Source organism: Mangifera indica, chromosome 8 (genome assembly GCF_011075055.1).
Source record: "Mangifera indica cultivar Alphonso chromosome 8, CATAS_Mindica_2.1, whole genome shotgun sequence".
Taxonomy (NCBI): Eukaryota; Viridiplantae; Streptophyta; class Magnoliopsida; order Sapindales; family Anacardiaceae; genus Mangifera; species Mangifera indica.
In genome coordinates this window covers 928,947-944,974 of record NC_058144.1, presented here as the reverse complement: position 1 = coordinate 944,974, position 16,028 = coordinate 928,947, and the positions used below count along the sequence as shown (strand labels likewise).

At 37.0% G+C, this 16,028-nt stretch overlaps 3 protein-coding genes across 3 annotated transcripts; 1 reads left to right on the top strand and 2 right to left on the bottom strand.

Moving 5' to 3' along the window:
• Positions 1-2,191: 2,191 nt before the first annotated feature.
• Positions 2,192-4,174, top strand: LOC123222879 (transcription factor TCP9-like). The gene has a single exon (XM_044645891.1). It carries the CDS (start codon positions 2,343-2,345, stop codon positions 3,345-3,347), a length of 1,005 nt encoding a protein of 334 aa, XP_044501826.1. The 5' UTR covers positions 2,192-2,342; the 3' UTR covers positions 3,348-4,174.
• A 1,413-nt stretch (positions 4,175-5,587) lies between these two features.
• LOC123223321 (phospholipase D beta 2-like) lies at positions 5,588-11,157 on the bottom strand. Its single transcript, XM_044646468.1, has 10 exons — positions 9,718-11,157; positions 8,627-8,743; positions 8,137-8,331; positions 7,642-7,890; positions 7,480-7,548; positions 7,209-7,356; positions 6,944-7,092; positions 6,645-6,821; positions 6,323-6,520; positions 5,588-5,970 (listed from the first exon to the last, which is right to left on the bottom strand). Exons 1-10 carry the CDS (start codon positions 11,155-11,157, stop codon positions 5,677-5,679), a joined length of 3,036 nt encoding a protein of 1,011 aa, XP_044502403.1. The 3' UTR covers positions 5,588-5,676.
• A 1,124-nt stretch (positions 11,158-12,281) lies between these two features.
• Positions 12,282-14,851, bottom strand: LOC123224483 (subtilisin-like protease SBT1.1). The gene has a single exon (XM_044648163.1). The coding sequence runs from the start codon at positions 14,733-14,735 to the stop codon at positions 12,435-12,437; it is 2,301 nt and encodes a 766-aa protein (XP_044504098.1). The 5' UTR covers positions 14,736-14,851; the 3' UTR covers positions 12,282-12,434.
• Between the last annotated feature and the right edge of the window lie 1,177 nt (positions 14,852-16,028).

Genomic DNA, 16,028 nt, shown 5'->3' with positions numbered 1-16,028 from the left:
AATTTTAGTATATAAATTTTTAGAGTATTTGTCATTAAGACAAATATTATATCGTGTATTTTATTAATAATAAGTTGAGGTAATTTGGTTAAAAAAATAAAATGATAAAAATACTTTAAAAGTGAAAATAATAGATAATTTCATAATCATATTGGATCGGATCGGATTAATTCAAATATTATAAGGTCAAGTTGGGGTTAAAATTTTTAACATAATTTTTATCTAGGTCAAGTTAGAGGTGAAGGTTTCTGATACAAAACCTGAATTGACACAATATGAATATAATCTCATGACACAAACTATCAGATCACTTCTCATCTATGTGTCATATCATCGCAAGATGTTCAGATTCATTGTATTATGATATAAGTGTGTGAAATTATGTATTTACCCTATTAACATTTTCTCTTTTCCTATAGGATTAGGATTGCATGGAGACAAAGGAAGAGTAATTTGTAATCAAAACTGTCACATAATCAAATTGACGCTAAAAAACTTAAATACCATATCAATAAACTTAGATTTTCAAATAGCAAAATAAACAATTTTAAAAGCATATTGATTATAATCAATCACTTGTGAGAGATTACGTAATTTTCATTGGTAGAATTTCATAGTACTTGTTAGATAATAGGCCAAATGACTATTTCCCACCCAAAGTTTGATGTTTTCGCAAGTTTTCGCAAGTTTTCACCCTTTAACTATAGAAACACCAAACACTCACGCATGACCGGTTAGATTTAACAAAACCCTAACGGTGGTAAATTTAATCTCATTTTCCACTCTAAAAATTTAAAAACTAACATTTTTTCTCAAAGCTAAGTTTGAAAAGATTACATTTCCCCCCTTAGGGTTTATTTTCAAACCCTTTCACTTTCTCCGGCGTCATCACCGGCCGTCTTCCTCTCCCGACGGTTTCTCTTCCACCGACGACCGCCCTCAACTATTGCACTACGCATCCGACGCAAAGAGAAGTCGTCTGGGAAGAGAAATCATCTTCCCAAACGACGAAGAGGAGATTCTCTTCCACCGACGACCGCCCTCAACTCTTGCACTACGCATCCGACGCAGAGAGAAGTCGTCTAGGAAGAGAAATCGTCTTCCCAGACAATGAAGACCAGATCAATCGATCTCGTCTTCGTCGTTTGGGAAGATGATCGTCTTCCCAAATGAAGACGACTCGTCTTCCCGAGGACGACGAGTCGTCTCGTCTTCGTTTGGGAAGACGAAGAACTTCGTCTTCCCCGACGAAGTTCTTTGTCTTCCACGGCTTCTCCGACTCCGATCGGACGTTCAAATGGGAGGAAAGAGTTCGTCGGAAGGAGAGGAAGCTTCGGGAGAGAGAGGCCGTCGGCAATGGAGCCGGAGATTTCAAAACGAAACCCTAGGGTGAAACGGTGATTTTTTAAAACTTAGGCTGGGGAAAAATTTTAGTTTTTAAAGTTTAGGGGGGCAAAATAGATTCTATTTTAGTTTATTTTTAATATTATAGCGAAAATAACGATTTTACCCTTACCACCGTTAGAGTTTTGTTAAATTTAATCGACCATGGGTGGGTGTTTGGTGTTTCTATAATTAAAGGGTGAAAACTTGAGAAAACATCAAACCTTTAGTGGGAAATAGTCATTTGGCCTAGATAATATACCACTCCAACTGTCTTAGCCTATAACCAACTGAGATATGAACTCCTAGATCCCAATTTGATGGAAAATTCTTTTCATGTGGATGTGGTCGGATGAAATGGATAATATAAAGATAGCTACATATAATAACATAATTATCATACCACCTATCATTTGATGCCACGTGTTAAGAAAAAAAGGAAACTATTGGAAACAAAGTGTATTTTCCATTTTATAAATAATGAAAGGGCAGAAGAGACAAATGAAAGAAAGAAAGTAATTTGAGAGCATCCCGGGAGTCTTCTTCTTTGGGGCTATCGTCACTGCCCATGCACCTTGGAAAGGTTAAATTCGTAATTCGGTACTAAAATTAAATCCAAGAATTTGTCCTTGGGTTTGCCTCGTTGGATTGGAGCAATCACCACCTTCGACCCTACCCAACAAGATTACCTCACAATCCCGTGAAGTGGGGACACAATACGTGTCATCATCTTCTGGGTCTAGACACTTTGCTGAAGGATGGACAGCCGTTGCTTTTCAAAGCAATAATATTTGGACGAATACATACATTGAATTCTATATATACATGCAAGGTTTTCTCATCATTTACAGAAATGGTTGCGGTTTAGAAACAAAGTTGAAGAAGACGAAGAAACGAGAACCGTTGAGCGAAGAATCAACGATTCAGAATACATAGAAAAAATTCATAATCAAAACTGCATGGACCCCACGTCAAATTCACCACCGACTCCACCGTTTGAGCCCAAGGAAGAGCCAGCCACAGAAGAGAGGTCACCTTCAGGGTTAGGTATTATGCCGGTTGCAGTCCACGTGCCGGCGGCGATGCCTCTGCCGTTATCTTCGGCGCCATCTGCGCCAAAGAGAGTGTCGACGAAAGACCGCCACACAAAGGTGGAGGGTCGTGGTCGGAGGATCCGAATGCCAGCCACGTGTGCAGCTCGTATATTTCAGTTGACCCGGGAACTTGGCCATAAATCGGATGGGGAAACAATCAAGTGGTTACTTGAACACGCAGAGCCTGCAATTATCGCGGCGACCGGAACCGGAACAGTTCCCGCCATCGCCATGTCGGTAAATGGAACTCTCAAAATCCCAACGACAAGCAACGCCAGTTCCGAACCAGGTGACCAAAGCGTTAAAAAGACGTGTAAGCGACCGGTGAATAGCGAGTACGTGAATGTAAACAATGTCGTATCAGTCACATCTGGTCTGGCTCCTATTAGTACTGCTAATAGTGCCCAGCGGCAGGCTAGAGTAGCACAAGTGCCACAAAGGCTGGCACCCATGTGGGCCATACCGTCAAACGTCGTCGTTCCCGGTGCATTACTCATGGTGCCACAAACTATAGCAACCATTGCTAGACCTTCCAATAATCAGCCTCAGATATTCGCATTCCCTGCAACTGCTACGCCACTAATAAACATAGCTGCAGCTAGACCCATTTCTTCTTTCGTTTCCTCCATGCAACATGCCACTAATTTAACCACCCCACTTCAAATTCAAACAAACGCAACAGCAACAACGTTAGGTTCAACTGTTTCCGCTTCAAAATCATCCAAAACAGTTTCAGTTATGGCCCCAAGTTCAGCTTCCGCTACTACTACTGCTACTAATACCGGGACAACGCAGATGCTGAGAGACTTTTCGTTGGAGATTCAAGATAAGCAAGAGCTTCAACTCATGAATCGCTCTGCAAAGGAATGAAATCAAGGAAAAAAAAAGTGTTTCCCGTGTAATATATCTAAGATAACAGTTCATGGTATCATGCTGTACTTGTTATAACTATATCCGCCATTAACGAGCCTCGAAGTTGGCCTCCTTTCTCAATAAGAGCCTCTCTCTATTACTCATCAGAGATGGGTGAAGGGGAGAGAGAGAATGCACGTGCTCACGTGAGGGAAGTTGAAAAGGCGTGCACGTGTAATGTGGGGTCGAATTAGGGGGGGAAAGGGGTCCACTTATGTCGTGGGTCAACACTCAACTAAAAAGCAAACGGACGATGCTCCGTGGTGGACCGTGCAAAACCAAGATATTATTTATTTTTGGCAGAGTAGAAAAACAGGCGCACCTCATCTCCCTCTCATGTGATGTGGCGCGGGTCCCAATGACAGGAGAGAAGTGAGCGGACGTGGGTCCAGTCTATCTAGCTAGCCTAACGGTACCGTTTCCACATTGTTTCCAAGGCAGCCGCCTACTGGTTCCCATATTATTGGTTCGGTGGTCCGTCGCTTTTAAGCGACACTTGTCTTGTTTAGCTGTTTTTGGTGCAGTTTTTTTTAGTTGGACACGTGGACTCTGTTTTTGGATGGCCCACATTTCACGTAGGAGATGCTTTACAAAAGAGAAATCATGATAACAATGACGACGAAGATGATGATAGCATCAAACGCCACTGGATTTTTCACTTTGCTTCTGAACTGATTGTAAATAAATAATAATAAAATTACTCTAGTCCTTCCTGGTCTGTTCACCGCCATTTCTGTGCGGCCTTTTTATCGTGATCTATTAATAGGTGGAAGGATTTGATCCAATTCTGAGCTGAGTTTGGAGAGCGTGGATAATAATTTGTATAAAATATTACTGTAGAGTCGTTAATTAGAAAAATATTATGTGTGTTGAAGATTGAATATATCAATAATAAAATATACAATATTATCGATAAATATACAAACCAATTTCAAATTAAATTAAAGTTTTAAGACTCAGCTTAGTTATTATTGTAAAAGCCAGTCGTGGAGTTGGCTCAAAATTGAACAATTGAAAGCATGGTGGTGGCAGCACTTTCTGCGCAACGTGGCATTAAGTAGTCAAGGTGCTTCATTTGGTGGCAATAAATCTCGACCGTTTAAGTTTAAAAGAGTCAACGGTTGATGGCATACAGTAATCGCGTGAGTAGGTAGTAAAATATAATATAAAAATGTTCCACCGAAAGCTGGGTCCACAATAATAAGACAGTCTGGATTTACACATAAGTGGTCCAAGTGTAAGTTAAATATTGGCTTTGCTCTTTTACCCAGTTGCCTATCCGGATCCTACCGCGTGACAACCACTCTCTCCATTCCTGCACAATGATTGGCGGAGCGTGGAAGAAGAGGTAGGTAAGGTTGTGGCATAAAACTGTCGTCTGAAAAATATTGGGTCCCAATTTGCTTTTGTGATGGACCATCGACTGTAAATATAAAGTAGAAAGATGATAACGGACGGACAAGAAGTAAGTCTGAGAGAAGAGGGAAAGGGGTTTCATGTCTCATAATAGTAGGAATAAAATCCATTTGTTTGAAGGTTAGAAAGTGGATTGGAGAGGTAAGCAGGGTAACAGACTTATTGCGGCCTCTTTTTCAGCTTTCAAGTAACTCTGGTGGGCCATGGATCAATGGGCCCCGTTCATAAGTGAGCCCAATTGGAGTATGCGTTTTCGAATGGGGTCCACATAAAGAAAGTCAGAAAATAGAAAAAGTTTTGGGCCGTGTTGAAGTAATCAATGCTCCTGGGCCAATTGGTGAATAGAATATTGCATATCAATGGATTTGAATTCAGCCACATCCAAACAAATTCCAGCTCCCATACAAAACTGTCAGCACGAGCTCAAACTTATAAACAGTAATATCCAATATTTTTAATATTTGACTAATAATCAAATGGGATAAAAAAACTAATCAATTTAATTTATTATTAAATTATAATTAAAATTTTAAATAATATCAAATTAATTAATAAATTTTATTTAAAAATTTATAAAAAATAAAATTAATTAGAGTACTTAAATATATAAAAATTAGAATATATCTTTTTTAAAAAGTGATAATTATTCATTTGATTTTAATATAATAATTACATAAAAAATGTCTTCATCTCATAATACACAGAAAAAAATATAATTTTATAAATTATTATCTATATAAGACATTATAATAGAATTTAGGATAATTTACGTATATGAATTGTTATATCCCCCAACCCTCAACAAACAAAACACAAATGATTTTTGAATTTGTGTCCAATTTCTGACTATTTACCTTGGTATTTGGGTTGTTTAAATGGTGAGATTCTCCTGAATGGCCAAAAATGAACCAGTTATACATCCTCCTACGTCTGGGAATGTTTCATGTCCTGGAATTGGCTTCACCTTGCCCTTTCGATCAACTTCAAGAGGATACTTTATAAGGTGACTCCTCATTTCCGTTACATCGTCTGCTACAAATTGTTTCCAGTTCATCTCCCCCATTGTTCTAACCCTTTTTACACATTCCAAACTAGCTGGTTCCATAAAGCAATCCTCGATAGTTCCAAGATGTTCTGCCCATAGTGACATTCTATATCCGTAGATCTACCAAACAAGTTTCCAAACCAAGATGCATATCAAAAACCAGAAAATAAGTACACACTACTTTCTCACTTTATTTCCATTTATAATTGCGATCACATGCATAAATAAATTTTGATGTCTTTTGATAACTAAACAATATAATAAGATTTACTTAATGCGGAAAATCTGAATAATTTAATAAAAGTATGTGTATGGACTGTCAGGGTTTTTCCCCTAAACATTTTATTTTCTCTTTTTCTAGTGAATCGATTACCAATATTATTATAAATTAGCATGTTTGATTGGAAAAGAAAAAACTTAATCTCCATGATTGAATAACAAATTTGGAAACTAAAAATAATACACAGTTTACCTGTCCATATGGGTTTGATAATTTTCTAGCCCATGTATATTGGGGTTGGTAGGCTCCCATTGCAATTTCTGTGTCTCTTGTGCCTTCCATAGATCGTTGATTGATATTTGCAGATCCCAGTAGTACATATTCATCATCAACAATCATTCCTTTAGAATGAACATAAATCATGAACCGACGGCTCTTTTGACTAAGGATCTGAAAAGTGTAAACATAGTCATTAAGAAATCTACAAATAAAGTGGCACAATTGGCTAAGGTTACCCAGTAAATATTGAAATGTTATCTCTAGACGTCTTGATTTAGGGGGGTTGAAGAAATACCTCAGGGGTATTTACGGCGGGAGGACTTCCCATAATTGTAGGTTCACTCCCATCCACAGCCTCTCGATTGCCAAGACAAAAAAAGTTCAAGTAATCTTGTGGTGAAAATGCATCTTCAAGCCCAACCTCCACTAAAGCCTTGTAAATTGTCTCATACATCATTTGCATGGTTTTGTGCTGCAGTAATTGATGACACTTTCAAACACATAAATGACCCCAATATACTCATTCCTCATCAAATGAGCCGTACGTATCATTGATCGGCAGAGCATAGACAACACAAGGGTTAAGACACAAACCTGCCAAAATAAAATCCTCTGTGTAGCAGCACCAGTTGGAACACCTTCAGGCCACATTGGAAGAACTATATATGCAGCAAATCTCTCATTCGCTCTGACTTTATTGGCAATCTTAAGAGCGATTTCCATAGGAATCAAATTATTAGCACCTAATAATAGAAAGTAACATTATGATTCTCTCTATCACTAACCAAACTGACGATAAGACATACAAGCATTCATTGAAATACATAATATTATCCTTATGTGAAAAATATATACTCACCCAAGTCTTTATATGTACTCCAATTATATGAGGACCCAATAAAATATTGATTCTCTATATAAATGAAGTGTTGAGCAGAACGAATAGCCTTCACATATGCAGAATGTATGCTCATGTCAATGAGTACATTTTTGCCACACATTAGATTCTGTTTCAAGAAAAGATAACTGATCAATTTTCACATGTGACAATATGCTTAGAAGCAAACAAAAGCTTGCATATTAAAACTGCATACATTAATTAGTAAATTTATCACCAAAGCTTTTCTTACCTTGCTTGTAGCAACCTTAGGATCCTTTGGGAAGCCTTTAACTGAATTAGAATCAATTGAACGGAAAATCTGCATTTGGAGCACACAAACAAATGATACAAAGATTTACCCTAAGACACACACTATCCTATCAAATCTAAATACTGTTCAACGAGAAAATACCTGAACATGCCAACCTTCAGGATCATCTGCATCAATAGAAAGAGAATCAGCTGCACTTATGATATCTGGAATTCGGTCTAGCCTGAGCAAAGCATCATCATATGAAATTTTCAGCTTTTTGATCCCATGAGGTTTTGCGGCCTTTAGCCAGCGCTCCTCAAAGTTGGTTAAAACATCATATGCTGCTGGACCATCAATTCTAGAGTGCAAGTCATGCCAAGGTTCTCTTGGGCAACCAACAGTACTTCCCTTGTCAATCAATACAAGTCATGACAAGATAATTAATAAAAAACATGATATAGTCAAACAACAGTTAGCCAACAAAACAAGCCATTTCTTGAGCATGAAGTTATTAACCCCACCGGTCATAAAACAAATATATATATGACTCCATGTGCTGATTAAACAAAAATTCAATTCTGAATGGTATAACACTATTGAAATCCATAGATACTATCAATACAAACTACCAGATAAGATAAGGTTTGGAGTTACCGTAAAGGTAGGGTTGTGATAATCATCCATATGTAGTGTTTCCAATGACCTAAAAATAGGATGATGTGGGTTGTCATACCGCCCATCACATAAATCAAGGCCACCGACAAAAGCTATGATTTTCCTTCTATTATTTCCAGCATCAGCGTCCACTATGACTGTTTTCTGGTGGTGTGTATAGATTGTCCCAACTTCCTGAAAATTTTAAAGGTAAGAAGGAACTCAGTGCAAATTATCACAAGAAATTCCAACTGATTTAAGACATTGATTCAAAAATGAATCGTACATTTAGTGTGTGGCTGACAGACAAACAACCAAATGCATCCCATCTCACTAATCCATTTATAATATGCAATTCAGATAATAAGCTACTAATTCCAAAATATAGGTGTATCAGTCGATGGCCTAACTTAAAATAATACAGATGACGCAAGTGTGGCCATCTTTAGAGTTAAGAAAGCAGTGAAAAAAGTCAATACTTAAACCTCACCTTTTGTTTGGCCCAACTATGTCTTTTTCCGGCCATGCGGGGACAAAGAAGTACTTGCACAGATGAGTGCTTGAAAAAACGACGTGTTTCCTCATCATGGGTTTGCATGACTCCATCCTGCAATCAATAACGTAAAGGAGGTTCAATAGAAATTTTTTAAATTTTTTGATAGGAAGTTTAATACAAAACCTTTTAATTTTTCGATCGGAAGTTCAACAGAAAACTATTTCCAATGAAGCTTTTTAAATAGGAGTTTCGTAAGCATGAAATGTGCAGAAAAATTCATGAAAGAGTTTGAAAAGCACAACTAAATTCCAGAATTATGGATAAATTCAAAGATATAGAGCTAATCAAGTCTTACTCATGGCTCTAGAATAGAGTAATTTTAAAATATATCAAAGCAGTAACACACAAAATTAAAAACAAAATACCGGGCAAAATTTTTTATTAAAGAAAGAAAAAACCCGTTCTTCAAACCAGCTTATGAATCAATTATTTTTGTAACAGCTAACCATATACCAAAATTATAATTTCGCACACTTTAGTGACAGACTTTTATAAATATGATAGGCATGTAATGATAAACTGAATTTATGAGACCATTTTCTGAAACAGTTACCTCAGTTTTCAACCAACAATATTCTGTTAATATGCCCACCATTATATACCTATATCTGGAGTAGGCATATTCTTTAATCTGATATATATATATATTTTTACCATCTGAATCTACTTATCTTAATTGATCATATGCCCCCACAAGACACAGCACTGACATGGAGGAAATTAATTAAAAATAAATTGCTCTAATTCCTGTTCATTTACAAAATTTGTAATAAAATACTCTCCATCCACACTGCTGTACAAGTCTGCAAATACAATCTTTCACTATCATTCGAAGTGTTAAACACATGAGGTCCTGTTTGAAAGTGTTAAACATTAAATATTGAAAGCAAATTATAAATGCACTTGCCTAAACATAAGGAATTAAATTTATTGTATAGCTGCAACAACTAATTCTTACAGGCATAATCACTGATTGTAATTCCTGAAGGTAGTTATTGAAATGAAATGGGAAACTGGTAACTCACCATCTTATAACCCAAAATGCTCCTTGAAGTAGGGTCATCCCAAACAAGAAGTAGCACTCTTACTCCTTCCTGAGACTTTGATCTTAGAAGCTCCCCTAGGGTGGAATCAAATGCCGGACCAGCATCCCGAACCAGTTTAACTTTGTGCCACACTGACCATCCTGTTATGTAGATTAAACGATGTGCCTCACTTATGGCAGTTGAGATGTCAGACCAACATTTCCCATGCTCACGATAAATTCCACGATTAAGCTTTATTTGTGGGAGACAACCATCGGGAACATGGGCATCTTGATAAAGAGTTACAGTACCACCCTTCCTAAGAGGAAAATATGTGCCAGGGACACCAATATATTCAGGACCTGCTCCTACTCCTTGATAATATATGCTCAGATTCTCCATCGGGGTGTACTGTATTGAAAGAGTCAGAGAAGCTCCAGGCTTACAAGGTTTCCCACTGCCGTTTAGGATTGGATAGATTCCTTCAACCTTTGCACCCGAGTATATTTGTTCTACTGGAATTGCCACAACTCCTATCAACTCTGATCCAACAACATCACTATCTTTAACAGAAAAACGCACTTCGGCAGCATAATGTGCAACCGGAACATAAAAATGTTGCTGCCAAGCAGGATCTTCGTTATTGTTTATCACATAGGTCCTTCCAACCACAGAACCTGCTACTGACACTGTAACATATGGATCACTAGTAATCTTCTCACTCATCTGTGACCCAAACACATCCCCAAAAGTCTTATGAAACTGATCCATGTTCGGAAGATTCATAGCACCGTAGATCCAAATATCTAAATTTCCATGTAAGAGCAAAACCTTAAAAGACCCCATTGGCACAATCTGTGAACTTGGACTATGTTGAGATCCATCAAAAGAATCTGAAGGTGCTTCATAGTGACTCGAGAAGGAATCATTGTTATTTCCATAAAAACCCCCATGACTGTTCAAATTTGAACTCTGATGACTTAAAGGGAAATCAGGCAATAGTGGCACTGAAGGTGCAGGTGACGAAGGAGGGACAGATGGGCAATTATCATTTTTGTTATCATGATTAGTATCAGATATTCGGATCTTACTCATGTGATCATCAATTGTAGGAAGAGTATCTCTATTAGATATAGCATCCAGCCTATGAAAATTAGGCAAACTATCGCCTCTAGCCCGCAATGGGGGATCAGTTTCAGGTTGCTGATAGTGGTAATGTGACGAGCCATATTGAAAGTTGCTATGACGTTGGAGGTACGGTTGTGGAGAATTGTACGGATACTGATAAGGAGATTGGTGATATGGATCTGGATCAAGCGGTAGCGGTGGCGGTGGCGGTGGTGGAGGTGGTGGTGGATGCCCATAATTTAGTTGAGGAGGCGGAGGAGGATCATAAGGGTAAGTATATGGCTTGTTATCATTATTCGGGTTATTTTCCATGGATAAAACACTCAATTATGCTTAATTATCTTGAAAACATAAACAATGCACATGACTACATGAATTAGAATTAAAATTTCAAACCAAGAAAACTATTGGTCAACCAAACACAATAAGAAATTTCAAAAATGTTGAAAGACAAGGGAAGTTTACCTATTTTAATCTGATTCTGATGATGACATGATAGAACCTGAAGAAAAAAATAATATAAGGAAGAAGAGTAAAATCCTGTCCGTGTAATCGACAAACAACTGAACACAGTCTGTTCAATTTACGATCTTCAGCTGAAAAGGAAGAGCCTTCAAACAAATAGTCATTTTATCGTCATTTTCAACTTCTAAAAAAGCTCTTCAATTGATGGGATTCACAACAGCATCTACGTAATTTTATGGGAAATTCCTAGCTCTACGTAATTTTATCAACTTTCTAGAAAGTAGTATATATAAGGTGGTGTTTGTGCGGAAGGTGGCAGGAAGGATTCGAACCGAGGGTCATGCAAAAAATTAATTTAAATAGATTAAAATAATGTAATTTTAACTTTAACCAATTATTTTTGTGTTTTTTCCCGGTTATAATGCAAATATCAAACTCACTTTGGCTAAGTACTTTAACCCAATTCAAACTCAATTTTTCTAATTTGAATTGAATTTAAATTAATTTAAAAAGAGTTTGACAAATTCAAACTCGAATACCCTTAAATCAAATAGAATTCCAATTGATCAAATTGGTTATTGTCATTTTGCTTATGAAAGATAATAATTTTCGCTCACAATGGAAATTACAAGCTTGACCTGCTATTCATGATTTTTTTTCTTTTAAGTAAATGTGTATAGTAATAAGAAAGACAACAAGACTCCCAAAAGAGATTCGAGGACTATACAAGTTTAATCTAACTAAAGAAATATTAGCACAAAATTATAAATAGTCAAAGCCTACAAAAACCTGAAATCAATGTTATTCATGATTTGGTCATTTTTTTAATACTTATAATAAGTATAAATTTAAATATTAATAATAATATAATATGAACCGTTTTTAATTAAAGAGGAAATAATATTTAATTACAAAAGATATAATATTATTAGTATCCTGATTGATATTTAGGGTAAGCAATATCACAACTTAATAAAATATTACCATTGAGTAAGATGAATATTTTGGCAGCAACTTGAAAAACGAGTTGGGGCAAAGGACCCAAGTGATGCAATTGAATTTAAGCATGGCAAAAAGCCTTCACCTTTGAGCAATTATTTGCTTTCTTTACCCATCGAGAAAAACTACTTCCAAGTTACTGCTATGGGGCTTCTTACTCTATATTTACCATAAACCCAAGTTAAGGATCCAAAAGATGGACTAAACAATGTTGCTGTTGGTCGTTTTAAGGAAACAAAAGTCACCTTGTAGTTCAATTTCTCCCCCAACTTCTGAAAACTTAAAGTCTCAGGCTTCACACTCATCAATACTCCACTGGGCTGCTCAACTTGAACCGCATAAGAACACTCAGGACGACCAACATTTGTCACTGTCCTCTGGTGTATCTCAGTAATATTTGGGGCATTTCCCTTGAAATTCACTGCAAAGGAAGGGTAATTCAAGTCACTTGGCTGAAAGGCTCCAGCTTTAGGACAAGTGAAATTCCCCTTTGAAAATACAGATATCTGAGAAGAACTGTAATTTAGACTACATAAAAAGTTTAGATAATCTTCAGTGGTTAAATCATAGATTATTCCTGGATCAGAAGCCCTTTCTGGGTCAACATGGCCTGAACCATAGGCAAAAGGTGTAGCCACAGAGTGGTATGAACCAGCATCAGAAATTGGAGCCCCTTTGTTGTTTAGAGTATATGCTGTAGTCATTAGAGCTGATTTAATGGCGGCTGGTGACCAATCTTTGTGGGCTGACTTGAGAAGGGCAGCCAGGCCACTAACATGAGGACAGGACATTGAAGTACCTGAAATTATGTTGAATAGTTCACTTGCGCTGGTCTTCGAGGGCCATGCAGCCAATATGTCCACCCCTGGTGCAGTCACATCTGGTTTGATCACTTGCGGTGCAACGGGACTTGGACCTCGTGACGAGAAAGCAGCCATCACTGGTGCAGGTTTACCAAAAACTGTTCCTTCGAAAGCAACGGAAGCAGTTGGATCTTTTGTGGAGTTCAAATAGTTGGTAATGTTTACAGCTGATGAGGGTCCTACTTCAGCAGCTGGCAGAACGTGGGGTTCAGCCACAATTTCTTCAACTTCATTAATAATATTTAGTAATATCATTCCAGCTCCTCCAGCTAATTTTACTTGCTCTCCTGTTGCAGTTCCGCTATTTTGCCCTCTTTGGCAAACAACAATCTTCCCTTTCACAAGCGTTTTGTTGAGTGAACCCTCAACACAATATTCAGCTCCTTCGCCTCCTGCACTTTTTCCATAGACAAGCGGCAGTTGATTTGTTGCATTACCAAAATATAACGTTGAACCTTGAAAAGATTGTCCATTGCCAAGCTTGACAATAGCCAAGAAACTTCGATCAATGTAGTTTGCGGCCACTGTAGTAATCCATGGTGCGGTATTGTCAACAGTTGAACTAAACGGGCCCGAATTGCCTGCTGAACATGAAACAAAAACCCCATTTCGAGTTGCTTCAAATGAGGCTATAGCTATACTGTCCTCATAAAAATTCTTTGGTTGTGCGTCTCCTATAGAGATTGATAACACATCAACCCCATCAGCAACAGCTTTGTCAATTGCAGCTAGTAAATCAGAGTAAACACAGCGAAAAAGCCCAGTTATCCAGCAGGCTTTGTAAGCAGCAATTCTTGATGTGTAGCTCATTCCAGCAGCAGAGCCATTCGCTAAGCTAAGAAAACTGGCATTTGCTACCATATTACCAGCCGCAGTTGATGCCGTGTGTGTACCATGACCTTGTGAATCTCGGGCAGATCGATAATCCAATGTTTCATCGATTCTTCCATAAAGGGACTCATAGCCTTCGAAGAAGGCTCTTGCACCAATGAGCTTGTTGTTGCAAAGTGATTGTGAAAAGTTGGTACCTGCTTCGCAAACGCCTTTCCATTTAGAAGGCGGTGGAGTCATTCTTGTATCTTGAAAACTGACGTGTTCTGGCCAGATTCCAGTATCTATAACCCCAATTATCACATCTGATGCTAAGTATGTAGGATTCCAGAGTCCTTTCCCAATCTCTAGGCCAAGAAACTTGGGGGAGTATGTGGTGTGGAGAGTTAGAAATTCATCAGGAGTGGCAGAGATAAAAGCATCGACTTGTTTTAATAAATCAAGTTGTTTTGTCGAGAGTTTTGCCGCAAAACCAGAAAAAACAGTTTCATACCCATAAAGGACCTTAGAAGGTATGTTTTTTTGTTCCTGTGCATCGGTTTGGGATGACAATTCGGTGATGGAATTGAGCATTGCTTGATAAAATTGTTTGGAACTGCTGAGAGAATGATTACCTAGCGCTGCCATCCTGGTCCTGTCCATGTGAATTATGTATTGTTTGCTTGTAGTAGCAATGGATGAGCTAGCCATGGCCATGAAGGCTATCAACAACAAACACATCTTTAGCATCATGCTGCTGCAAAAAAAAAAATTACAGAAGAATGAGGTCAAATATGAATCCTAGCAACTAAGATTTCCATGTATAATAAATGTTAAGACTAAGACAGACAAGAAAGCTCAACCATATATCTGGGCCTTGGCTTCAAAGATTAGAAGAGAACAATAATTTCTAAGTTTAAGACAAGAAATAGGAACTCTTATAGACCAATATATCAAGCTTTTTCAGTCACTGATATCATGGTTATCATTATTGTTTTTATCATATGATTAACTTACCATTATATTAGCCTATTTATGGAAGTACAGGTAGTTATCCTAATTATGGTTCTATTGTGTTACCTTAAGTGATTGATTTAATTATGATTTGTAATTATACCAATTTAATACACAAAATGCAGAAATTATTGTGTTCAAATCCAATACACAAAAATACAATTTTTAAATTCAATGTTTCTAATCAGTTGTTTTATCTACTGGTAACATGTTATCGTATGATTAAAATGTTATTTTATCTCTAATTTGAAACTTTATAATCATATGGTGATATATCATAGTTTGTGTATAAAGTTATACATATTATTTGTGAGTTTAATCATTGGGGGTGGGGGGGAGAAGTGAATTTTTCAAAGTTTCATCATAGAGAAAAATTGTAAGTTTTATAAATTAAAAATAGAAATAGTATAAATTTTTAAGGTTTTAAAATTTAATTTTAAAATGAAGATTTTTTTTTTGAAACAGAAATTAGTAAATAGATAAATATTTGAATTTTTAAAATATCGAAACGTGTTTTTAAGGAAACGCTCAAACTTGGATGAGAAATAGTCTTTTGCCCTTTAATTTATTTGTCAAAAAGAATTTGACGAAGCACTTCTTAACTGTATAAGCTTTCTCTTTCCTCGTATATATATATATATATATATATATATCAATTCCATTACGCCAAGCTCAATCATAAATATTTTGTCTCACCACATACAAAAATTCTTCCAGCCAGGACAAACTTGGTGACCAGGGAGGCATAAGATAGTATTACTGTATTCGTGTGAAAAAAGAAATTAAAGAAAACCCGTTTATTCATGATCCATTTTGAGAAAAATGGAAATTTAAGTCTAGCACAAGCAACCAGTTTGTATCAAGGCGGCATCTGAAGGGGCAAGCTACAGCCCAGCACAGCCTTTTACTTTGTAAGGATGTGGAGCTTAGCTTTGCATTGTTAAATACTCAAGTTAGTGGGTGATCCATTATCTATGATTGTTGCGTTTATACATTTAAACAAATTAGTTTTGTTACAGTGATAATATAATA